At 39.0% G+C, this 26365-nt stretch overlaps 1 protein-coding gene and 1 non-coding gene across 4 annotated transcripts in view; one reads left to right on the top strand and one right to left on the bottom strand.

Annotated features, from left to right (window-relative positions):
• The first annotated feature begins 2982 nt into the window (after positions 1-2982).
• ABHD3 (abhydrolase domain containing 3, phospholipase) overlaps positions 2983-26365 on the top strand; it is a 61276-nt gene continuing 37893 nt past the window's right edge. For all 3 annotated transcript variants that reach the window (XR_006195194.1, XR_006195195.1, XM_042910348.1), the window contains exons 1-4: positions 2983-3220; positions 3762-3925; positions 5203-5385; positions 17972-18017. Coding sequence is in view for 1 of the 3 variants with exons in the window: in XM_042910348.1 (XP_042766282.1) it covers positions 3059-3220; positions 3762-3925; positions 5203-5385; positions 17972-18017 (555 nt within the window). In the remaining 2 variants the exon portion in view is untranslated. The remainder of the gene's footprint in view (positions 3221-3761; positions 3926-5202; positions 5386-17971; positions 18018-26365) is intronic.
• LOC122204300 lies at positions 26021-26166 on the bottom strand. The gene has a single exon (XR_006195598.1). It is a non-coding gene; the product is annotated as a small nucleolar RNA SNORA62/SNORA6 family (small nucleolar RNA).

Here is a 26365-nt window from a genome sequence, read left to right as displayed (position 1 = left end):
TCAGACAGTTGAGCATCTAACTCTTGATTTCGGCTCAGGTCATGGTTCCAGGGTCATGGAATTGAACCCTGCGTCAGGCTCCGTGCTGAGCATGGAGCCTACTTAAGATTTTTTCTATCTCTCCCTTTGTCCCTCTCCCCAACTTGCATGCTCTCTCTAAAATAATAATTTAAAAACCGATATGGTACTGTGATTTTCTTCCTTATGACTTTCTTAATAACGTTTCTTTTCTCTAGCTTACTTTATCACAAGAATATAGTATATAATACATATAACATACAAAATATGTGTTAAGCAATTGTTTGTGCTATCAGTAGGCTTCCATCAACAATAGGCTATTAGTTAAGTTTTTGAAGAGTCAAAAGTTATACACAGATTTTTGCCTGTGCAGGGGTTGGCACCTCTAACCCCCATGCTGTTCAAGGGTCAACTGTATATTGATAGGCAAAAATGAGTCACTGATATTTATTAATATTTGAATGCTTTTGTAGGACCTTTTTATATTCTCTATTAGGTTTTTCTATTGCTGCATAACAAATTACCACAAATTTAGCACTTAAAACAACACTTTTACTATCTAACAGTTTCTGTGGATCAGAGGTCCAAGCACAGCCTAACTGGGGCTCTGCTCCAGGTCTCACAAGGCTATTATCAAGATGTTAGACAGGCTGTGTTTTCATCTGGAGGCTTGACTGAGGAAGAATCTGCTTCTAAGCTTATTTAGAGTGTTGGCAGAATTCATTTCCTTGCAGTTGTAGGATTAAAGTCCCCATCTTTTTGCTGGTTGTCAGCTACAGACACCCCTCCCCCTGAAGAATCCTGGAAGGTGCCACTAGTTCCCTGCTATGTGGTCCTCTCCACGAGTGGTTCATATGGCTGTCTGCTTCCTCAAGGTAGCAGGAAAGGCTTTAGCTCCAGTCTAGTAAGCTAGCGTCACATAAGATAATGTAATCACAGAAGTGGTGACATCTCCTCACTTTTACCATATTCTTTTGGTTAGCAATAATTCACTGGTCCTATCTGCACTCAAGGAGAAGGAATTATACACAGGCATGGACACCAGGTGGAAGAAGTCATTGGGGGTCATGGTGGGATATAAACTCTCATTTCTTCATCTAAATTGGAATATTCTTGTTTGTTTGTTTGTTTGTTTGTTTGTTTGTTTGTTTTTGAAAGAGAAAGCCTGTGTGCACACACAAGTGGGAGATGGGTAGAGAGAGATAGGGAGACACAGAACCCGAAGCAGGCTCCGGGCTCTGTCAGCACAGATCTGGACACAGGGCTTGAACCCACAAACTGTGAGATCATGCCCCTGAACTGAAGCTGGACCTCAAGCAACTGAACCACCCAGGTGCCCCTAAATTGGAATATTCTTATCTTAAGGAAGTTTGTGAATGTTCTTCTAACAGGAAAGAAAGTTTGGTATCTTCAATCTCAGCCATCTTATTTTACAGTCAAGGAATTGAGGGTCCAAAAGAGTAAATGGTTTGCCTAAGTTTGGTGGGTTCAGAGTTGTTTACTCCCAGGTCAGCATGCTTTCTACACACCATTATGCTAATGAAGCATTTTCAGTATTTTCACTTAAGCAAATGAAATATATATGTATTTATTGATGGGCGGGGCAGAAGAAGGTGGGTGCAGGCATTATAAAGAATTTTGCATGTAAATTGTCAAATATGGCAACCAGCATGTGTTATGTGTTTTCTGGCTGTGCTCAGATGCAAGAGCCAGTGAATGAAAGAGAATTACTTATACTCAGCACATACATTACTTCATTCAGTCACATACATTACTTCATTCAGTCATCCCAAAGACTCTATAAAGTAGAAATTCTTATAATACAGATAAAAAAAAAAAGGCAAAACAAAAAACAACAGGCTCAGTGAACGCAACTAAATCATTCTGGGTATGGACAACCATCAAGTTACAGTGACCAAATCAAAGCCAAATAAATTGCTTACTTCTGGCCCATTCCATTTCTCTATCACTAATTTCTATAATTAATGAACAATACTGTGAAATTTTTCATGTCTATACAGCCCTTACCTTTTCCTTTTTGCCTGTTTAAGTCTTGCCACTCTTGTTACTTCTAAGTGGGAGGAGTTCATAATAACAGATTTTACATCTTCCTGCACTTTTATATGCCTGTATCTTCCAGCTTTAGTCATGTTGCCATAAATAAACCTAGGAAAACCTACTTCATTCATAAGTGGCTTCCTGTCCCTACGTTAGGTAACTGATTTTCTGTAAGTCTAGAAGCTCAAAGCACTAATGAACCACAAATAGGCTTTAAAAATTTTTGAATTCTAGTTCATTTTCTTCGTCTTCTTATTTTAGGTAACCACTTCTCATTCAAGGCATACTTAACTAAAAGGATTCAGAGAGATTTAAATTATGAATGTCCTCACTATCGGACGTTTACAGAATTTTTTCTCTTTTGATAGTCTTCAGGGGAAACACAACTTTCTGGGAGATGTAGGATTTTTCTTTCCACTACACAGCGCATTCTTCTAGCGTATCTTTGGCATTAACTCCCCCAATTTTTTAATCTAAGGCACACTTCCTGGGCACTCTAAACCTCTAGTTTACAGTAAGGATTCACTGAGACCCACCACCGTGCGTAATCGTTCAAGGTCATTGGGGCTGCTGGCCGGCCCCGGCCCTGAATGCGCACTGCCAGGCCCATTTCCTTCTCCAAAGCCGATGCTTCCTTGCTCCCCACCCTTGGGGCGGGGGGAGGGGAGGGGGAAGCAGGGGAGGGTGTCGCCCGGAATGCCTGGACCAGACCGGGAGACCGGGTCCGCCACCGCACGGGGGCCGCGCTTGGTACCGCGCCTCTGGAAGGTTCCTGAGTGGCTGGCGGAGGGGGCGGTTCCAGGGAAGCCGGGGCGGAGCCGGCGGCGTCTGGCAGCTGTGTTACGCCTCCCGGGGCCGCTCGGCCGCGCCCGCTCGCGGAAGCCGCTCTCTGCCCGGTAAGAGACGCTCTGGTCGAGGGTCCGCCGCAGCCCCGCGCCGCTTTCGCTGGCTCGCGGGCTGGTTGGCCTCCCGCCACAGGGCCATGCAGCGCTTAGCTATGGACCTGCGGATGCTGTCCCGGGAGCTCTCTCTCTACTTGGAGCACCAAGTCCGGGTTGGGTTCTTCGGCTCGGGTGTGGGCTTATCCCTGATCCTGGGCTTCAGCGTCGCTTACGCCTTCTATTACCTGAGCAGCATTGCCAAGGTGAGCCGGGGGTTGGCGCGGGCGCCGGGGCGCAGGGCCGCGGGCAGCTCTGCTGGGAGGGACAGCAGCTGGTGAAGCTGGAGCTGCCGCTGGAGGGACGGGTGGCTGGGGTCGTCCTGGAGGCGAGAGTGCTGCTTGAGTTGTCGCCCTTTCCCCGATATCTGATGGACGCCCTTTGAGCGCGCGCGGGAAAGCGGGCCAGCCCTTGTCGGCGTGTTGTGGGTTCGGCCGGGGTCCTCGAACTGCAGCCAGGACCCGGCTGACCTAGGCGCGGCGGGGCTGCCCTGTCACCATTCGCGGGGCTGGCAATGCTGTAGCACTTCTGACAAGGACTCCCTTATCTCAGCTCTCGCCTTCCCCTTCAAGAGTTTGAAACCTCTCTTTAAGTCCGTTGTGACTGCGAATTATTTTTGTCAGGCTTCTAGAAGAAGATGTAATCGAAGGGAACGTGCGGGCGAGGGACGAGTCTGCTCATTTCTGGTTTACGGTTGGCAGAAACTTTGTTCTAGACCCTTCACTATAATACCGGCTTTCCCCACAGAAGCCCCAGTTAGTGACGGGGGGTGAGAGTTTCAACCGCTTCCTTCAGGACCACTGTCCCGTGGTGACAGAAACGTACTACCCCACGGTCTGGTGCTGGGAGAGTCGAGGACAGACACTCCTGAGACCTTTCATCACTTCCAAACCCCCGGTGCAGTACAGGAAGTAAGTATATTTCCATTTTTCAGTCATTTCTGCAAAACCACCGGGTTTTTCCTGCATACTCCCAGTTCTTGATTAACCTCTCGTTAGTAAACATATAGAAAAGAAAGGGGGAACGAAAGTGGAAGGTGTGCTCCCCTCCACACACACACAGCTGCAGGAAAATATTCAGGTATTGCCATTCACCATTGTTTTTGTGTGTGCCTTGATGTAAATGGTTTATTTCTAGAGAAGTGTTTTTGAGTTACTCTTTTCTAGTTTGGCATGCGTCTGTCCCTAAGGACCTAGATCCTTTGATGATATGCACCAATTCATTGATGCTAGGAGTGGGGATGGGGTCGAGAAGGATGCCAATTAATTTGGATGTTGCCAAATCCTAATTAATGATGGACTCCTGTAAAAGGACTTCATATTAATAAGCAAATGGGTTCTTGATGATAATGTCCTTGAGGTGTTAAAGATATGGTCCAGAATTTATCAGTAACCCGGAGATTTAGATGATGCCTAATATTAATTTCCCTGAGTCATCTAGTCCTTCTGGAGTTCCTTTTGTTGCCTGGAACTTGTACTATTTATTTGAGAAAAATCTTTAAGTTCATGCATACTATGTGAGAAATACTTTGAAATATTTAAGAAACAAATTTTATAATATACTCTATGGGAGACTGCATTGTTAAGTCAAAGGACCAGAGCAGTGATCAGATCAGTATTTTACTTATTCATAATTCCCTACTGAATTATTTGGGTGACCTCAATCAAATAGGGGTTAAATGCTGGGTATTTTAGAGTAATGAGGAAATGATTAAGATAAATATTTGAAGTATTTAGCAGTTCATTTTTATATGCTACCTTTTTGTGATATTGCTGGAAATACTTTATGGCACTAATGTCATATCATTCTTGTAATAAGACAAAGGGATATAAGTGTGTGTGTTAGTGAATGCTGAAAAAAACTTCAGATGACCAAATCATGTGATATATTTATAAAATTAAGACACTAATATTGGTGCATCTGGGTGGTTCAGTTGGTTAAGCAACCGACTTCAGCTCAGGTCATGATCTCACGGTTTGTGAGTTTGAGCCCCGTGTCAGACTCTGTGCTGACAGCTTGGAGCCTGGAGCCTGCTTCGGATTTCTGTGTCTCCTTCTCTCTCTGCCCCTCCCCTGCTCATGCTGTTTCTCTCTCTCTCACTCTCTCAAAAATAAACATTAAAAAAAAAGACACTAATATTAAAGCATGACTTGAAACATTTAATGAGTATGTCCTCTATTTCTTCTAGTGAACTTATTAAAACTGCAGATGGAGGACAGATTTCACTGGACTGGTTTGATAATTGTAACAGTAAGTGTTATAGGGATGCCACCACCAGGCCTACTATCTTACTGTTGCCCGGCCTCACTGGAACAAGCAAGGAATCATATATCCTTCATATGATCCATCTTAGTGAAGAATTGGGATACAGGTACCAGTAAAAGATTTATTCCATTTTTTACTTAATTCATTCTAAATGAAGCACAAATCTATCTACATGTTTGTTTCAGAAAAACTTGTTATTTCTTGCATGGATTAAGCGTTTCCCTAGATTATTATTTTTCTCTGCTTCCTCTTTTGCCTTTTTTTTTTTCCAGGAAGATGCATAACAATCATCTCACAGGAAATAGCATTTCGCATAGTAGGCACTCAGCAGATTTTGGTTGAATGAATGAATGAATGAAATTAGTATCATCTAGGAATTGACATAGGACCCAGGTCTGAGGAGCAGTAGGCCCACTGAAGGGAGTGCTATGGAAAATAGCCATTACAAACCACTGAGAGAGTAGATGGTGACCTTCATGTTTCATTCCATATTTGAGCCCTGAATCTACTAATCTTATCTCATTGGCTTAGATCCCAAATGTAAAAAATATCCAAAATCGGCTTGTAGGTGATCTTTCTTTTTCCAAAGGTGATCTATGCTTCTTCTGTCCATCTGCGTTTGTAGGTGCACATGACTAATGTCCAATTGAGGATGCCACAGCATTTTTGAGTAGCCATTATTCAACTCAGTCACCAAGTACAATTTAATTTTTTGCAAGTGACTTAGTAACCTTAAGTTTCAGGTTCAGCTTTAATATCTTAAAGCAGAATCATTGTGAAAAGTACTGCTTTTTTGTGTCGCCTTTTTAAGCTGATAGTAATTATTGTAATGGAACACTCTGAGGTGCATTTAAAGTAGAGTTGTGTCCTTTGTTAAACTTGAAACACTCTGTGTGAAAAATTGATGTGGAGTTTATATTAATAAAAACATTTTTGTATAAATGGGGAAATGCCATAAGAGCTAACTCAATTTTCACAAGTTAAGTCTGATCTTTTACAGATAAAGCCTATTTTGTCCATGAAATGACAATCTCTCAGACGTTTTGATAGGTGTTCTAGAATTATTGTTCCAGTGAAACTTGCACTAATATCAGGAATTCATCATTATTCCATGTTTAGCACCACCCAGTTAAGTGTGAGGCTTGATTCCAATTTTTTGCTAAAACTTAGTCATGCTCAAAAAGTATAGATCATAAAGCCTTCTGTGCATATTTAAATTGCTGATTCTGTACTTGGCCTGAGCTGTCTCTCAAGACTTAGGAAGTGCTTTTAAAAACAATGTAGTTGAAACTCAAGGACTAAATCTCATAAGCCCTGGAGTTGCCAGTCCACAAGGCTTTTTTCCACCCCTTGCAAAAGTTGCTAAATTTTATGACTATGACTATCATTACACTGTGCTTCAAAGCTTCAAAGTTCTAACTCCCCTAAGGGTTAATATCTCTTCTACTGATTTGGACATTTTATTGTGAATCTGTGATAAAAGGAAGGTTTTGTGCTAGATACAAAGAGTTGTGAGAAGTTGACCTTGCCACAAGGAGCCTAAGAGAAGAGAAAGATAGATCAGGTCATTGTCAGCTGCTTGAAGACCCAGCTTATTTGGGTTTAGGGAACTCTAACAGTGAATTAGACTGGACTTGAAAATAGCAGAGTACATGTATAAGCAGTGGTCAGTAAACTTTTCAGTGGCCTTTGGTCCTATCTCCATTTGTTTTTAATTAGGAGGGGTGGCTGAGAAGATGTATCAGTTAGCTTTTGCTGTATAACAAACTATCCCAAAACTTAGTAGCTAAAAACTACCACCATTCTGCTCACAATTCTGTGGCCCAAGAATTTGGGCTGGGCAAAGCTAGGTGGTCCTGGTCTTGGCCGGGATCATTTGTGCATTTGAGGTCAGCAGCCAGGACAACTCCCTGCATGGGGGCCCTCAGCAGGGATGACTCATCTCAGCTCCATGTGGCCTCTCATTCACCATCAGGCTCTGAGTTTGTTCATTTGGTGGCAGAGGGTTCCAAGAGTACAAAAGCAAAAGCTGCAAGGCTTCTTGACACTCATGCTAAGAACTCTCCTGATGTTGCTTCTGCCACATTCCAGTTAAAGCAAGTCTTGTGTGTCAGCCCAGAGTCAAAGGGTAGAGAAATAAACTCCACCTCTTGATAGGAAGGCCTACAAAATATTTTTGCATCATACCACAGATAGCAAGGTAGTGCCAAGGACCACTGAAGTAAAAGAAAAGATCTGGAACTTTGCCATAAGGCTTGCATTGAGTCCTTTGAGACTGTATAATATAGTGGTGTGTGCAGGGTCTTTGGAGCTGGGCCTAGGTTCAAGTGTTGGAACTTCCACTTACTGAGAGACCTTTGTAATTAATTTTTAACTTCCCCAATTACAGCTTCTCACTTACTACAGAGAGTTTAAATGAATTAGAATGTATAAAGTACTTGGTTTAGTGACCTGAGCCAAAGTGGTCTTTCATAATGTTTCCCTAATCAGACTAGAACACTTTGTAATTTAAAGAACAAGTACAAGCAAACCTACCTCTTGGGAAATATAAACACCTAGTTTCCTTACAGGAATGCTTGGATTGTGTCGTTATGTCTCTTACGCAATAGAATTTCATAGGCAGTATGAACACCCCAATACGGTGGGGGTATATTTGCCTTCAGGCCCCAGTTACTATCTTGTGGAAAGGTTGAATTTGTAGGAAGACTCATGAATTTTGTCAGGTAGCCAGGGAACTGTTGTTGCTTCACTGCTGAGATGTGATTTAAACATTAGGGAGAACTTAACTCCTGGTGTATTGATAAGTGAAACATAAGGGTTTGCTATTGTTGCTGTTAAAAATTTTGTTTTTGGGGCGCCTGGGTGGCTCAGTCAGTTGAGCATCCGACTTCGGTTCAGGTCATGATCTCACAGTTTGTGGGTTTGAGCCCTGCATCAGGCTCTATGCTGACAGAGCCTGCAGCCTGCTTCAGATTCTGTCTCCTTCTCTCTCTGCCCCTCCCCCCGCTCATGCTCTGTCTCTCTCTGTCTCTCAAAAATAAATAAATGTTAAAAAAAATTAAAAAAAAAAATTTTTTTTTCCTGTGCCTGAAAACTGACAGACACAGACCTTTTAAGTTTCACCAATTCAGAATTAAGAATGGATGGGATAGGAACTAAGCTAAAGTTCATTTAAGATCACTGTGAGCAAAGGCTTTACTAACTAAGAAGTCAAATTGAATTGAAAGGGGAATACATAGTCTACCTGCCTGTTCATCTTCATGGGCCAAATGCAGTATGTATTCCTTGGACAAACTTGTCCCTGAGGGGGAGAAGAGAATTGCTGAGCCAGATAGCCCTAGTCATTCTTCCAAATTTTATCAATCAGATAAGCCCTCCATCTCCTGGAGAATGAGTAAAGTAAGCGAGGCCAGGAAGCCAGGAGTGTGTTTAGAGAAGCTTCTCTCATAGAAATCAGAGAACTGGAGAAAAAGTTACACCTCTATGATTGATAAAGTAGTTAGAAATCCCATTCGTTCACTCAAGGTTTGTTCTTTAAAAAACCTCTATTTGGTAACACAGCCTAATCGATATTATTTTATGTACCTGAATAATATCTGTTTTCTTAAGTCTTTTTCCCATTGTCTGAATTAATTTTTAGGACGACTACTAAAAAGAAGGGAGTAAAACAGTAACTCTGAGAACATCTAAATCATCTTTTACTTTGGCCTCTTTTATTGAGAGCCTTCATCTACTATTTTGTTCCACCCCCAACTAGTATTAAAAAGAGTGGCCCATCCAGAATTATATCATAATAAATCCATTGAAATCTAGGTCAGTCATTAAGTATTTTTATCAGAACCTATATTCCCAAAGAGCATACAGTCTAGCTGAAGCGATAAGGAGTATGTATGCAGTAGCTGGGAAGAAATGCATTCACGAGAACCAGGATTGACTACAAGTAAAAGAAAACTCAAAATAACAGTGACTTTAAAAAGTTACAAGTTTATTTCTCTCTCATGAGAAGTTTATTTCTCTCTCTCTCTCTCTGAGAAGGTAGACCAGGGCTCTATAGCCTGTATCAGGAAGTGTTGCTTCATAACCTATGGCTGCTCTAGCTCCAGCCATCACAACTGTACCCCAACATCCGAGAAGGAGAAAAAAGACTAGAGAATGCACCATCTTCCTTTAAGGATGCTTTCCAGCAATTGTGCACACCACTCTTGCTTGTATCATATGGACCTGCTCTTCCTCAGCCACAAGGGAGGCTCGAAGTGAAATCGTTATTTTGAGCAGTCATATACTCAAGTGACACTAGGAGATTCTGTGACTGAGGAAGAAGAGGAGCATGGATACTGGGAGATAACTGGCAGTCTCTAGCACTTAGTGGTCAGTGTTGCAAGTGTGAGGACTCTGGAATATCAGACACCAAGTAAGACATTTTAAGCAGGGAAGGAACAGGTCAGAAGTGCCAGAGGCGAACGAAAGAGCAAGGAGAATGAGGACAGATAAAGCAGTACTGGAGAAGATTCAGCAGAGCAATGAGGAAGGAAGTCCAACTGCTGAGGGCTAAGAAGACCTCAGGAGAAAAGAGTGGGGTGGATCACATATCTTTTAAGTTTGACAGAGGAAGGAGGGAAACAGGAGAGGATTTGGAAAAGAGCAGAAGGATTAATAGAGGGATTTTTCAAGATTGTGGGTGTTTGTTTCGAGAAATTTCTTTCTTACTGCATTTTTTATTACTATCTTCTTTTTGTTTTTCTTGCTACATTTTTCAAACTACTTACAGAAACCACTGACATTTTAATGTGGTTTAACAGGATTAAGATCTTCCAATGCAGGGCCACCTATTGGTAGCAAGGATGCCATTGTCCATCATTTATAGTTTTGAGAGGAACTTGAAGTGGGAGATGATTTAAAAGCAGTTAAAATTTGACTAGTTTCTACATGTTCCTTTGCTTTCCAGTTTGGAGTTTGGATCTGTGCATTTTGATTTAGGTCAGGTATCACCAGTAGATAACTAAGCTTTAGGTGACACTTAGATTTTCCTGCAGTATCAGAAGGGCACTTGCAGGTCATCTACTGACTCTTCCTGAGGGAGGAAGGAAGGGGAGGCTGAACTAAGGAAAATGAGGCATGGAACAAAAGGGCAAGTTCTGACTACTCCCCAGTGTAAAAGCAGTACCTTAGGTAAGAAGTCATTTTAAATTAACTCCAGAATGTTTTTATCTAAACATATTTTTGTAAGTTTTTGCTGTTGTTAAAACAATTTGGCTTTTAAAGTTTTGAAAATGAGTTCAGTTAACTGATTATTCATGAGACTGGCTAGATGAAATCATGCATAATGGAAAGCACTGGGTGAAGAGCTTAGCTTATTTAATGGTATTTATAGAAAAAGTTATAGTGGATACTGACAAGGAGTCTCATTCCCTAGGGAACTAATTGTTAGATGTTCCATTATACAATGATTCACAAAGTTTTGGGGATAAAGCTTTATTTTATTTTATTTTTTTATCTGAGCTGGCATGCACTCAAAGGGTACTCTGTGTTCAGAGCACTCGCACTCGTCTTTGGAAAAAGAGACTTTAATGTTACTAGCTTAGGTAGCCCAGGGCCTCTGAGTGGGGTGGTTAAGTGGATTATTGAGTCAGGTCTGCTTGGATTCAAGTCCCAGTTCTGTCAAACACTTCCTGTGTATCCATGGCCAAATTATTCAATAACTCTGTACCTCAGTTTTCTCATCCATAAAGATAACTATACCTCATAGGATTGCCAGGATTACATGTATATATGTGAAGGTTTTTCCCCAGTGAACATTTTAAAAAGTAGTAGCTTTTTTTAAAAGAAATATTTTTTTTTTTAAATATTAACTTTTTTTCTTTAAAGGAGTGAATTATGTCTTTGGTGTAGGGAAGAGTCATACTCTTTTAGTCTGGTTAGGTAGAAATGAGGTACTTAGTGCCTGGGCCCTACTACCAGGCAAGAAACCATCCCAGGGGAACCTGAGACAGCAGTGTGCCTGGCCAGACAGTCAGTGGTGCAGGGAGAGGATAATGCCTAGCTAAGGTGGAGTGGCCACTGGAATCTATATCTTGGAATGCATACATGTTTCTTTTTTTTTTTTTTTTTAATTTACATCCAAGTTGGTTAGCATATGGTGCAATAATATTTCAGGAGTAGATTCCTTAATGCCCCTTACCCATTTAGCCCATCCACCCTCCCACAACCCCTACACATACATGTTTCTGACTCCAGTTTGGGTCATAAAGCTGCCAGCAGTGATCTGTGACACTGGAATGATTCCTATAAGTTCATACTATTAATGTAGAACACTTTTATTATTAAATAGTTCTTTAGTTGACAGAATCTACAGAAATACCAAAGAAACCCAGCTAGAATTCAAATGAGTAAGATAAAATCTGAGAACATCAGAAAGCAACTGAGTAAATGTTAGGGAAGACGGGAGAGCTGGGGGCGGGGCAGTGGAGAAGATTCCAATAAAATATTATAAAAGAGAACTTAATGCTAGTTGTATAAGGTTTTCAGTGGCCTCACATGAAGGATAACTTTGACTCTTTTTCCCTCTTGTGGCTACTGGTTTTGAAATATTATACCTAAAAAGTGAATTGTACTAATTATGAACTTTTTTTTAAAATTCATAGGACCACTCAGAGCTTATGACCAGCAAGAGATAACCAGAATTGCCATTTTGGTTTACTACTAACTAAATTTAGCTTTGTTGAGTGCCTGCCACATGATAGGCCCCATACCAGGTGCTATACTTAGGTTATCTTACTTAACATGTACCTAATTCCAAGAGCTGTATTATCATCATACTCATTTTACCAACCAAAAACAAAACTACAGTGTTCATAATTTCACCAAAGTTTGACAGTTAGTGTGTGACAAGGTACTTCAACTGTACAGCCTTGTTACAGAGAAATGTATGATTGTTTTTTAGGCTCTTTGAAATATTGTTCATTCTTCAAAATTCTCCTTTACTCAGATGGCTCTTGGCTTGGGAAAATAGCTCCTCAAACCCCATGATTATTGCCTATCAGGATAATGTAGACCTATAATATCATAAGATTCCATTTCATCAGAGAAATTCAAGACATGACAGGCAAACATGTCATGTTTCCTACTCAGGGAATAGATTTTATAGGGAAAGAGCTGAAACAAGAGAATGGGGTTCTTGAATTATGGATTAAGTTTCACTATTCTCCATTACTATGTGGTAATCAGGAGTTGGGTATGTAATACAGTCAATATATTCCTGTTAATTATCATGTTTGATTTCTGATGCGTTACATTCTAGAAAAAGATACATGAGTTACATTCATCTGTTCTAATATCTTTATGACATTAGTGAGGTCAGAAATGTTTAAGTGTTACCATTTTTTAAAAATAACGTGTATTGGGGTGCCTGGGTGGCTCAGTTGGTTAGGCGACCGACTTCGGCTCAGGTCATGATCTCGCAGTTTGTGAGTTCGAGCCCCGCATCAGGCTCTGTGCTGACAGCTTAGAGCCTGGAGCCTGCTTCGGATTCTGTGTCTCCCTTGCTCTCTGCCCCTCCCCTGCTCATGCTCTGTGTCTCTCTGTCTCTCAATAATAAACATTAAAAAAATTTTTTTTTTAAATAAATAATGTGTATTATGCTATTGGATATAATGTTGTATAAATGTAAATTAGGTTAAGATAGTTGATAGTGTTATTCAGATTCTTTATATCTTTCCTAACTTTTTTTTGATTGATAGAAGGATGTTGAAATCAACTATGATTATGGATTTTCTATTTCTCCCATTTAATTGTCATTTTTGCTTCATGTATTTGGAAGCTGTGTTATTAGTCATAGATATATTTATGGTTGTTAGTCTTCCTATGAATTAATTCTTTCACCATTATGCAATGTCTTTCTTTATCTCTGGTTGTGATGTCTATCTGATATTACTGTAGCTACACTAGCCTTCTTAAACTTACCATGTACATTTTTTTTTCAAACTTCAACTTTCAAAGTATCTGTATCTTTATATTTAAAGTATATTGCTTGTAGATAGCATATAGTTGGGCCTCGCCTTTTTCGTCCAGTCTGATAATTTCTTGATTTTAATAGGATTTTTCGTCCATTTACATTTAATGTAATTATTGATATGGTGGATATAGGTTTACCATTATAGTCTTTGCTTTCTGGTTTTTTGTTGTTTGTTGTTCCTTTATTTTCCTAGCATTTCTCTTTCTTTTTTTGAGACTCTGTGTTTTTTGTCTTATTATCAAACTTGGAAAAAGCTTGGCCATTATTTCTTCAAATATTTTTCTGCCCCATTCTCTCTCTCATCTTCTTCTGGACCCACAGTTACATACATGTGTGTTAGATCTTTTGATAATGTACCACAAATCACCAATGTTCTATTCATTTTTTTGAATCTTTATTTCTCTTTCATCTTTATGTTAGAACTGTAATTTACAAATCAAGTGAATTTGTTATTTCATATACTATATTTTTCTGACCTAGAATTTCCATTTTTAATAGGTTTTATTTCTCTGCTGAGATTTCCTATTTTTTTTTACTCATTACAAGCTTATTTTCCTTTTATGTCCTTGAGCATAGTTATAATAGCTGCTTTAAATCACATCTACTGATTCTAACATGTGGACCATCTCAGGGTCAGTTACATTGATTATCTTATCTCTTGAGTATTGGCCATGTTTTCTTGTTTGCTTCCTGATCTAGTAATTTTGGCTTGTGTTGTAGACAGTTTGAATAATCCATTGTAGAGACTCTGGATTCTGTTATATTTTTCCAAATAGTACTGATTTTTGTTTGTTTGTTTGTTTGTTTGTTTGTCTTATCAGGCAGACAGTTTGTCTCAACTCAAACTTCAAAGTGTCTCCTCTATGGTAGAAGTAGCTGAAATCTCTGTTCGGTTTTCTAGCCTTAATTTGATTGCTTGGAGTCTCACATATGTATAAAGGCTTAGCAGAGCTTTGGACCCAGTTTTTACCCAGAATTTAGGACTCTCCCTCTTTTGTGAGACTTTCTCCTCATTTTCTAACTGCTATAGTTGCACCAAAGTCTGTTTTCTGGTTTCTCAAGCCCATGAAATAGCATTTCTATCTGACTTTCATCCATCATTGAATAATAGAAACTGGTGCATCCCCTCGGGCAAAAAGCTGTTAAAAAAAAAGAAAAGAAAAGAAAAAGAAACTCATCCAATGCCATTTTTTTCTTACAAGTGTCAACTCTCATTTAGTTTCTACCTGCTTTGGTTGTTTTCCATTGCCTTTATAATTTATCAAGACTTCATAGATATTATTCTTTGGAAGGATTGGCCTAATAGGATCTACTCTGACATGTTTGGAAGCAGAACCTTCTTGTCATCTTTTCTTTAACTGGTATTCAGAACTCTATACCTATTTTGGTCTTAACCTATTTTTTCCATCCTTACTTTCTATCGTTATACTCTACATAGCCATGTTTCTGATAAGATGATATATTTTCTCATCCCTTAGAAAATTTCATACATTTCTACCTTATATCTTTGCTCCCCCTGCCCCCTCCAACCCATATTATATCTCATACTTTCCTTCTTCTGAAATCTTTATCATTTTCCAAGTTTCATCATACTATTTATAGGTCTTTTCCATGAATTCTTTCCTGATCAATTTTGTCCAACCTGATCTCACAAAGCTTTATTATTTACACCATTCATTGGATATTGAACTGTATACTGCCTTATGTTATCACTTTTATTGTAGTCACTCAACTGAAAACATGATGTATTTCTTTTCAACCTAACTAGAGTATACCTCTCTTTGAGGCTAGGAACCTTATATTTATATTTGACTTTTCTCCTATAAGTTCTAACTCAATCTTTAGTTCAGTAAATGGTCTATTTAATAAATTTTTGAGTGAATGAATCATTCCAATATTAATATTTTTGTAAAGTACCTGGCATATAATAAATAATGTTTATCTGTTATTATTATCTGAAATCAGCATAGTAATCTTGAATGTTCCTCCTACTCCACCCTCCAACTATTATTTCTGTTCTTATACTTAGAGACTTACATAATCCTAGAACTGGAAAATATTTAAGGTGATCTGGTAAAATCCCTTTATTCTGGAAGATCACTGGGCTTGAGCAGATTCAAGGCTATCTGGTCCATCTTACTGTAACAGTGGTTTTCAATCATGGGGGCTTTAGACAACTTCTCCTATTATTTGGTCCAAAATGTCCATAGCACTAAAGGTTGGGAAATCCTGTGCTATAGGTAGCTCTCTACCCTTTATTTAACCTTCTTTAAAGAAGACTCACCTTCTTTCCTAATTAATGTGTTTTAGTGTCACAGAAGGTTAATACCAAATGCATTCTCTATTTGATATTTATTTATATTTTCCCTATTTTGAGAAGAACATTTAAATAGCTAAAATACATAGGAAAAATAAGTTTTACAGAACAATTTTCCTCATATGCATAACCTTTAAAATTGTTTGGGAGAATTTGTAAAAATTATTTGGAAAGAGCCATTACAAAGATAACAGAAGCTTATCAAAGTCTTAGGAATAGTAGTTGTTTCACAACCAGCTCTTTTAGCTTCATGTGTAAAGTGTTCCCTGATAACTGTCAGGGCAGAAAAGGAGATTAGATGAAAGAAACTGGTTACTTGTCACCAACTGGAATGGGATAAAGGACAGAACAGCAGCCATCATTCTGCCTTTCTCTGTAGCTGCTTTGCCTCCCTCATTCTTCCTTATCTTTCTGCCCAATTTCCAAGGCTTAGAAGTATATACAGTGATGACTGCTACTTATTGAACATTGTCAGGAACAAAGGCCTATGGAGAGGTCAGTACATTTCCTCCTCTAGCAAGAGATACCAGAGCTGTGATCCACTTTTGAAAGTTGCCTGAAGGAAAGTACAAATATCCCAGTCTGAGTTTGGAAGAAAATCCCAGATGTATACACTGCTTTTTCATGATTTTGCAGATCATCGTTTTCTTTGCCCTTACCAGTTCTATTCCCTTCTCTCAGTGGCAGTCACATGATGACATCTTGCCCGAGAAGCCATTTTTATCCTTATTTAGTGCTTGCTTTCTAAAAGTAGTTCTTTTCTGGATGACTAGGAGCTTCAAAGTTCAAGATCACAATTAACTTTAGCCCTGATTCTTGTGTAACCTAGGTGCTTATGCAAGTAAGTGCATGTGGCTAACTTAAATTTTGCTTATGTCCAGTCTGCATTGCCATTCTTTCTAGTGAGAAAAGATTAAGGCCACACTGATCCTACTCCAACTTTTCTGCATGTTTTCAAAGTATATTTAAGATCATTCTTTGACTAGTCAATAAAATGTAATATATCCAGCTGTATCTCAAGTCAGATTTCTGAGATTTTAAACACTTCCTTTTTTTCAGTTGGGCCTAACCCATACACTGATCAGCAACACACTGAAAGAAGGGAATTAGAACCTTAAATGGCCTTGATTGATTGGATAAGTAAACAGACAACACCAAAATGAATTTTAATCAAATGAATGTAGATTCACTTACTCAAAGAGAATCCTTGCAGACCCGAGTCAGGATTTTGTTTGAGGATGGCAAAAAATACATATCTGGTGTTATGGTTGACTTAAAGTTAAATGAGAATTAAACATTTTAAATACAAAATGGCTTTTTATTTTTTTATTTTATTTTTTTTTTAATTTTTTTAACGTTTTATTTATTTTTGAGACAGAGAGAGACAGAGCATGAACAGGGGAGGGTCAGCGAGAGGGAGACACAGAATCTGAAACAGGCTCCAGGCTCTGAGCGGTCAGCACAGAGCCCGACGCGGGGCTCGAACTCACGGACCGCGAGATCATGACCTGAGCCGAAGTCGGAGGCTTAACCGACTGAGCCACCCAGGCGCCCCACAAAATGGCTTTTTAAAGCTACCACGGCACCACAACTACCATTGCTACTAATAGCTAACTTTCCTTGTGTACTTACAGTGAGCCAACACTGCTCTAAACCCTTAACATATGATCATTGACCCGGGAGAGACAAACAAGATCATAGGAAACACAGTTTGCCTTTCCTCCTCTAAGTCCACTGAACACCAAGCAGTAGCGTTGTGGGGGCCCTTCCTACCAGCTCAGGTGCCAGGTTCCTTGCAGCTCTACCTGTGGTCATGTTTTCACCTCAGGTAAAATTCCAGTCTCTGTGTTTGCTGAGCCTTGAGGGAAAAATAACTATTCCTGCCTTTCTTTTCTTTTCTTTTTTTTTTTTTTAACTAGCTATTTCTTAGAATAGGAATAGATACTTCATTAATGTTACAAAGAGAATAGGTAGAGGACTTTTTTTTTTTTTTTTTTTTTTTTTTTTTAGTTTGAGGCAAAAACATTTAAATTTGATTTGTATCTAGAATTGTTTTAATAACATGTATTGAAAACCTACACATAGGTATAGGAAGAAGTTGTAAAAATTCTGCTTTTGGTAGGAAAATTTAACATCACTTCAATATACAATTTCCTGATTTGAACTCACATATTGAACTTAGAGAAGTGGAGTATATTTTAGTGCATTTAAATAAAATTGTCAAACATTCTCATGTCTTTGGAACAGATTTTTAAACATCTTTTAGTACCCTAAAACAGTGCCACTGAGATTATTTTAATATGTATTATATTGTGAGCAAGAATTGTGTGTAAAAATAATAAACATTACTTTCCTGGTTTTTAGATGTGTGGTTTTTAACAACAGAGGAGTGGCAGGGGAGAATCTCTTGGTAAGTAAACTTAAATTAATGACAACAGCTTAATTTTTAAAAGAATGATTTATAGGTTCATAATGAAAAGCACATTCTTTTTTATTTAAAATAACTGTGCATACAAGTTCATTGTGGAAAAATACAGATAAACAACAACAACAAAAAAATGAAATTTACAAGACTCATAATTATACAACCAGGGGAATCCCCTTGGTCTATGTATATTCAGATTTTATATCATAAGTAAAATATATGTAATATATTTCTATTTTAATAGAAATTAAGGTTATATTTTATAACTTTTATAGTTACTATATTTTAAAATCAATAGGTATTTACATTAGTTTTAATGGAAAACACATTTTCTTTAAAAATTAACTGTTAAAAATTAACAAATTAACCAGCACAGTGATGCTTTTTTTTTCACTTAGAAATTTACTTTTGTCATGAAATGGATTGATGGTATGTTATATGCCTGTTTGCCAGTCAAAGTTCACATAGAAGAAATATTATTTAAATCTTTTTATTTAATCAGCCCTTTTTCCCTCTAGCCCCTAAAGTTTTTGTTAGAGGTTCTTCCACCTCTTAGAAAATCATCATTCAATCTGATGTTAAACCTGTGAGTTGGAGTGAGAACTCATATTCACTGAAATTTTTTTGAAGGTTTTCAACTGTCAATCCCTTACCACTCCAACAGGTCAAAGACAATTCTACCAAAACTGAAAGAAGCCTTTTTTGTGTGTATTTTGAGTCACTAATAGCGAATGATATTAAGACTATAAATAATTAAGTCATGCTGGAAATAAATATAATCATGTCACTAATGTCAGTACTTTATGAGAACTTGGGGAAAAAAGGTCTCTTGCACTTTGCTTTACGAAGACTTGGGTCCTGGAGGGAATCAAGATCAATATGATTTCAAAAACTAAAATTATAAAATGTTTACATTCTTACTCAAGCACCTCATAGTAAATAGTTTGATGTGAAGATTCACATTTCCTCACTTAGTCCAGACCTCTAGAAATCTTGTGGACAAATGACAGATGTTCTAAAGGGAAAGATTTGAATTTGTCTCTGTGGCCCTGGACTAACAAAATCATTTTTGAGCCGCTCTTGTCTGCTGTGTATCTATCCTTCTGGGTGTTTTCAGGGTACAAAAATGGGGAAGACATGGTCTGAGGCTCTTAATGAGATAATGTACTGCAAAGTGAAGTCCATTAGGTCCCATAAAGTGAGGAACAAAGATCTGTTCATTCAGCAAAGCTGTGTTGTATGCCTGTTAAATTAGATACTGGACAAGGCAATAAGGTGAGGAATGTACTTGTTTTTAGATGCAACCTTAACCCTTAGGAGCTTTCACTTAAGTTGCAGGAGAGAGTTCAGATACTTGAAAATATATGCAATACAGTGCTAAGTGTAATTGTAAGAAGACATATAAAAATTGTAGAGTGTACAGAGAAGATGTAACTAAGTGCTTGGGGGAGGTGAGAGAACATCAGAGCGGAGGTAAGTTTGAGTTGTATCTTGAAGGCTATAGTACTAAACCAAGAGGGAATAGAGAAACTTTTTCAGCATAAAGAGCAAAGTATTTAAGAGCATGGAACAGCAAGTACTTACTGGTGGAGGGATAATGATCATGATGATTTTATCAAATGTTTATTGAGTCCTTAGAATATATCAGTTATGTCTTTTTGTGCTTAATGTTCAGCAGTAGTAACAACGCAATGATTTGGGTAAGCATCGCCATCATCACTGCCACTGATGAAGATGAAGAAAGTGAGACACAAATAGGTTAAGAATTTGCCTAGCCAAGAAATTCAGAACCAGGATTCAGACCCATGTAGTCTGACTGTGTGCTTATATTCTTGAATATTATGCTATGCTCCCTCTCATTTAAGAAGTGGCAGGGATTCTTCTAGAGGGGGAGGGCCAGATTTTGAAGAGTCATGTGTAGAATCCCAAGGAACCTGGTATTGAATCATTGACATTTAACATTTTTTCCAGCTTTATTGAGGTATAATTGACATATAAAATAATCTGATTATGTCCATGTTTCAGAGAGAGAACCATAGCAGCAATGTGTAGAAAAGAGATGGAAAGGAGTATGGAGGCTGGGAGGCCAGTTGGAAAGCAGTTACTATAGATTTACCTAGAGTTTAAAAACAGAGATAGGAGGGAGGAAGAGGAGAGAATGAGAATGAAGGGTATTCATGGGGCAGAAAGAATAATATTAATTAATTGCAGAAAGCAAAGAAAAGAGAGTCAAGGTTGACATTTCTAGCTTGGCTGCCGGTAAAAGACTCTTATGTTTGCTGAAATGGGAAACAGGGGAATTTATGAGATTTTTGGTGTAATAATAAAATAATTCAGTTTCAGATGTTTATGGTGCTTTGAGATCATCCAGGTGGAAATTTCTAGTAAACAGTTGGATATACTAGACAGGACCTCAGGAGAGATGTACAGCCTACAGAAAGAAAGGGATTGCCAGTGCACGAAGGGAAGCTGGAGCTCATAGTGGTTGAGATTGCTTCAGGATAATTTGAACAGCAAAAGGAGGAGGAGATGTATGGATAGAATCTTAGAACACAACAAATAGGAAGAAAGAGAGAAAAGGAAGAGGAAGAAACTTGAAAAAACTTCTATCCTTACCATTTAAAGTTATTTGGAAATTTACTTTGAAAGAATGCAGCAACCCAGTAACCTTTAGCCATAACATTAATTGGTTTTTTGAAAACTCTCCAGAAACACCTCGAGTTCTTAGAAAGGGATAGGATATAGAGAAACATTTTTCAAATTTTGTTTTATCAAACTTTTATTTTATTTTAAAGAATTTAGAATTCTAAGTGAGAGGGTAAGAGTAGCTTGGTCTCTAGAGTCTCATACAGAATACTAGGTTGAATTCTGATCAAATAGTACCTCCAGCAAATATTTGTATCACAAAGGCTAATGTAATCTAATTTTAGAAAGAATAAAGGGGCGCCTGGGTGGCTCAGTCAGTTAAATGTGCTACTCCAGATTTTGGCTCAGGTCATGATATCAGGGTTGTGAGTTCAAGCCCCAGGACCCTCCTCAGCGCTTGCGCGTGCGCACGTGCACTCTCTCAAAGTAAATAAACTAAAAAAAAAAAAGAATAAAGATGTAAAATAACCAAAATACAGCTACAATTATATGCTTTAAAACAACTGCTTTAAAAAAAAGAAATTTAAGGGGCGCGCCTGGGTGCCTGAGTTGGTTAAGTGTCCGACTTCAGCTCAGGTCATGATCTCACAATCTGTGAGTTCGAGCCCTGCGTTAGGGCTCCGTGCTGACAGCTCAGACCCTGGAGCCTGCTTCTGATTCTGTGTCTCCCACTCTCTCTGCCCCTCCCCCACTCGTGCTCTGTCTCGCTCTCAAAAATGAATAAATGTTAAAAAAATTTTAAATATTAAAAAAAAAAGAAATTTAAGGGAGTAAATTAATTATAATTTAATATATACCTTTTGTACCCTAATGGATCACAAAAACAAGATGCCAATATTGATTATTAGAGCTAGCTTTATTTAGATCAAGGGATCTAAATAAGATCCCTTGATAATCCTTATTTCTGCCTTAGATCTATGAGCAATTTCTGTTTCAGACTAGAGGAACTCTGTGTATACTTACACCTCACCTTGTTCCAGAAAGGATTTAATGTAGCTCAGACCCAGAGTAAGTAAGAACTTCCTATAGGCATAAAAAAGAACAAAAGATGAATCAGCAAAGATCAAACAGGCACTGTCTCTAACTGAAATTAGCCCAAAAGAGCTAGCAAAGGTGAAATGGAATTTAGAGTAAGCAGTTCTGCCAGGAGTGGAAGAAAGGCAAGAGGAAAAGTTTGCCGAAATATGTTGGTGATATACTTAGAATTCATAGGGATTACTATGACTCCTCCAGAGGAGAATGAGAAAGAAATTTTCCACTACCATGTTGTCCTCATTTCTAATTACACATTGTAGGGTTCTAGAAAAGGCAAAAGCCTTGCTCACTAGGAAATGACAAGCCTGCACATTGTCCTCCCTGGGGCTGCTGGCTATAGAAGACAGAGAGTCCTAGTCTCAGTAGATTGTGATTCAGATATTCCTGCAGGGTTCTTGGAGCCCCTGAAGTAGATAGTACCTTTTCTTGCTCTTTGCAGATGGATTTTCAAGGATAAGAATCCAGGAATCCAAGTTGTCCACAAACTCCCTAGTATTTGTAATTACTTTATGAAATATTATGTTTCCATTTTAGTTTAGGAATGATAATTTACAAAGCCAAAATTGAGTTTGTTGAAAGCTATATAGTGGCCCCATTTTTTGCTTTATGGGTCATACAGACTTCTGTGTCTCTAGGCACAATAGGAAAACAGCCACCTTGGAAAATAGTCTGGTACTTTCTCAAAAAGTTAAACATAGAATTACCATATGATGCAGCAATTCCACTCCTATGTATATAACCAAGAGAAATGAAAATATATGTTCACATAGTAACTTGTACGTGAATATTTATAGCAGCATTATTCATGTTAACCAAAATGTAGAAAGAACCCAGATGCCCATTGCTGGACAAATGGGTAAGGCAAATGTGGTATATCCATATCACTAGATATTGGTCAGCATTGAAAAAAGAATGAAGTACTTATACATGCTGTAACATGGATGAACCTTGAGAACATTACGCAAAGTGAAAGGAGCTTGTCACACAAAATCACATGTTGTATATCCCATTTATATAAAATATTAAGAATAGGCAAATCAGTAGAGACACAGTATATTAGTGGTTGCCTAGAGCTGGGGGAGGGAAGGTGACTGCTAATGGTAGAGGGTTTCTTTTTGGGGTGATAAACATGTTCTGAAATTGTGATGGTATTTGAACAGCTCTGAATATACTAAAACCCATGAATTGTACTATTTATTTATTTAGTTTATTTAAGTAATCTCTATACCTAATGTGGGGCTCGAATGTATGACCCTGAGGTCAAGAGCTGCACGCTCTTCCACTCTTCCAGCCAACCAGTCAGGAAGCCCCTACATTTTAAGTAGGTGAATTGTATTGCATGTGAATCTTGTCTCATAAAGCTTGAAAAAAGCCTTTGGGCACTTTCCAGTTCAAGTTAAAGCTCACTCTGCAGGTAAGGAAGAGCCAATGGCGGGGAGCAGAAGCTGGAAGATACTTTAAAGCAGGTTCTGCTCAAAGTGTAGTTTTGTGGATGAATTCCATTTCTCAAATGTTCTGATACCAGCCCCTGACAAGACAAGGGACTGCGACAGAATGTAAACCACCTTCAGTTCCAAACACACTGCGGAAGTGAGCCAATTTTTTTTTTCCTCCTAGCAATACTCTTGGTGAGAGAAGCAGTGTGCTTATTTTACATTCTGACACCAGCACTTATCTCATCCCGGCCTGGCACTTTGAGCAGCTTTGCTTCAGAGATCCTCTAATCCTGAAAAGCTCATTTTTAAAATGAGCACACCTCTGGAAAAGTGGGGTGACAGGCCTGAGGTCATAAAACTGATTAGTGGTCTCAGGGCAGGAACTCAGGCTGTTTGTTGGAAGTCTTTGCCTCTCAGCACTGACTTTAAGTCAAGTCAGCCTGAAAATCTGAGGTTAGAGATAAAAGGAGTTTTCAACGAGAGGGTTCCTACCTCAACATCAGATAATGGGTGGTTTATTAAGGGCTCAGATCTAGAGAAATCTGCTCTTGTTTCCTACTGAGCTTTGCCACCTTTGCTTTTCATGGAGGCTAATGGGATGGGAGGGATGTAAGGCTCTCTCCCCTCCTGAGCCCTGTTTTCTGAAGGAGGCATTCAGAAGGGAGTAAGGACCTTCCTATGGTCTGATGGAGGAGGAACATATAGGGCAGGGCTGGTTAGGACACAGTTCAGTTGTCAGACTCATACCTTCAGACTCTGCCTTTCCTGTACTCAGTACCTTCCTGCTAAACTCCATTGTGTCCCATCCAAGTCTGCTCTTTCCTAAATGCTCCAAAAATAACCTCTCTCTCCATCCTCCACCCCAATCAGAACAAGAAGACTCATCTCAGCCAGATGTGGGATGAATGCGTTGAATCCTTTAGAATTTTTTCCTCACGTTGATAGGTCCAATTCAGCAATACCAACTGTTGTAAGTGGTAGGTACACAAAGGATTGTACAATTCTCTGTAGTTAAACAATTTTTCAAATAAAGAAAAATAATGTTTAACTAGGTGGCTCAGTTGGTTGAGCATCTGACACTTGAGTTTGGCTCAGGTCATGATCCCAGAGTCATGGGATCCAGCCCCAAGTTAGGCTCCATGCTCAGCATAGAGCCTGCTTAAGATTCTCTCTCTCTCTCTGGGCGCCTGGGTGGCTCAGTCGGTTAAGCATCCTACTTCGGCTCAGGTCATGATCTCATCGTTCGTGAGTTCAAGTTCCACATCGAGCTCTGTACTGACAACTCAGAGCCTGGAGCCAGCTTCAGATTCTGTCTCCTTCTCTCTCTGCCCCTCCCCTGCTCACACTCTGTCTCTGTCTCAAAAATAAATAAACATTAAAAAAAATTTTTAAAAAAAGATTCTCTCTCTCTCTCTCCCCTGCTCACATGCGTGCTCTCTCTCTCAAAAAAAAAAAAAAAAAAAAAAAAAAAAAAAAAAAAAGTTTAAATAGTTAAAGAATTTCTAGGAATAATAACAGTAATTTAATAGCCACCATTTATTGAATGCTTAATATGTGCCAGGTGATCCTATAAGATATGCGATGTTTGACAGCACTTCCCTGTGCACTGCAAAGAATCCCCGTAGCACTAGATTTCCTTCTTCCCAAGTCGCTCTAGATCATTTTATCATTCTTGTCACTGCAGCCTCCTCCTCTCTTGGCTCAGCTCTCACCCTATTTCTTTATTTTTCTGCTCTCACCCTTTTTCTTTATTCTCCTGCTCTTTGCAGTTGGTTCTCAGCCCTGGCTGCACATTAGAGTCCTCTGGGAAGCCTTAAGAAACTACTGATCCCTGGACCCCATCCTCCCCTCCAAGATTCTGATTCATTTGGTCTGGGGTGGAGTCCAAGTGTCTGTGATTTGTCTTAACATTCCCCAATGAGTCTAAAGTACAGGCAGGACTGCAAACTGCTGGACGGTGGCAGCAAACCCAGACAGGGCAGGGCGGGCATGGGTCTTGCTTCTTAGGAGTTTGGACCGAAGGTAACTCCTGTCCACCTGGCTGATCTGCTTTAAGCCACTATCAAAACTGTGGTCATTTATTGGTGTAACTGTGTAGCATGACTGCATATGCATGTAGCCATGTAGAACATTAGTGGGAATGTGGCACATAGGCTATCTTGACCTCAGAGGTGGCCAGGAGATTTCCTGGAGCCCTTTGTTTTGTGGCGAGTTATTTCAAGAAAGGATCCAAGCCCAGGCACTTTTAGACACTTGGTCATTTTATATGTCTATCAGTGACTAGGTAAAGTGACTATTCATTAAAGTGCTGGTTTGATTTATGTATGCATACTGTTGTTTTCTCTGACTCCTTACTTAACAAATGCATCTTCCAAAAATAAAATCAATTTTCCTAACGACAATTTTAGCAAATGACTAGGTACTCATCCCAGGGTGGATGGAATGAAAACAAAACAGCAGCAACAACAAAAACATGCTGCAGAGATCAGTTAAGAAGCATGATTAGAAGCACCTGGGTGGCTCAGTCAGTTAGGTGTCTGACTCTTGGTATCAGCTCAGGTCTTGATCTCAGGGTTGTGAGTTCAAGCCCCACATTGGGCTCTGCACTGGGTGCAGAGCCTAGTTTAAAAAAAAAAAAAAAAAAAAAAAAAAAAACATGATTAGTACTCTTATGGAAGGATTATTTCTTCTGGGGGCCTACATGCATATAAGAGTTACAGAGTTCCTTTAAGCAACATCTTGTCCAATATTTTAGTACAGGAGAGGAAATACTTGAGAGAGGAAGGCTGTGAAATGAAGTATTCTAAGCTCCTGATTATTATCAGACATTACAATAAAATAAAAGTGGAATTAAAATGATTTTTTTTTCCTACTTTTAGCAAGTATTACTATCAAACTCCACTCATTGGGCCAGAAACCCTGTGGTTTGAGCAAAAGACTTGCCCCCATGTAGCACGCTACCTACACTTATGAGCTCATTGGCCAGCCAAAAGTGAAATGATTTTTTAAAAGACATTTAAATATCTGTCTCAGTTTTCATTTTACTAGACGGAAAACTAAAGTCTCAGCTGGCCAGCTCAGTATTGGATGTGTGGCAGCTCCAGCACTGAGGAAAGGGTCCTGGGTTATGGCTTCTACTGCAGATTAGCAAATTAATCTCCTCCCAGAATAGCTAGGGAGAGTCAGGCTACCTGATTAACAGGGTGAATTTTAATT

The sequence above is a fragment of the Panthera leo genome, chromosome D3 (assembly GCF_018350215.1).
Source record: "Panthera leo isolate Ple1 chromosome D3, P.leo_Ple1_pat1.1, whole genome shotgun sequence".
In the NCBI taxonomy this organism is placed as follows: Eukaryota; Metazoa; Chordata; class Mammalia; order Carnivora; family Felidae; genus Panthera; species Panthera leo.
The sequence above is the reverse complement of the archived record's forward strand: the minus strand, read 5'-3'. Positions and strand labels throughout refer to the sequence as shown.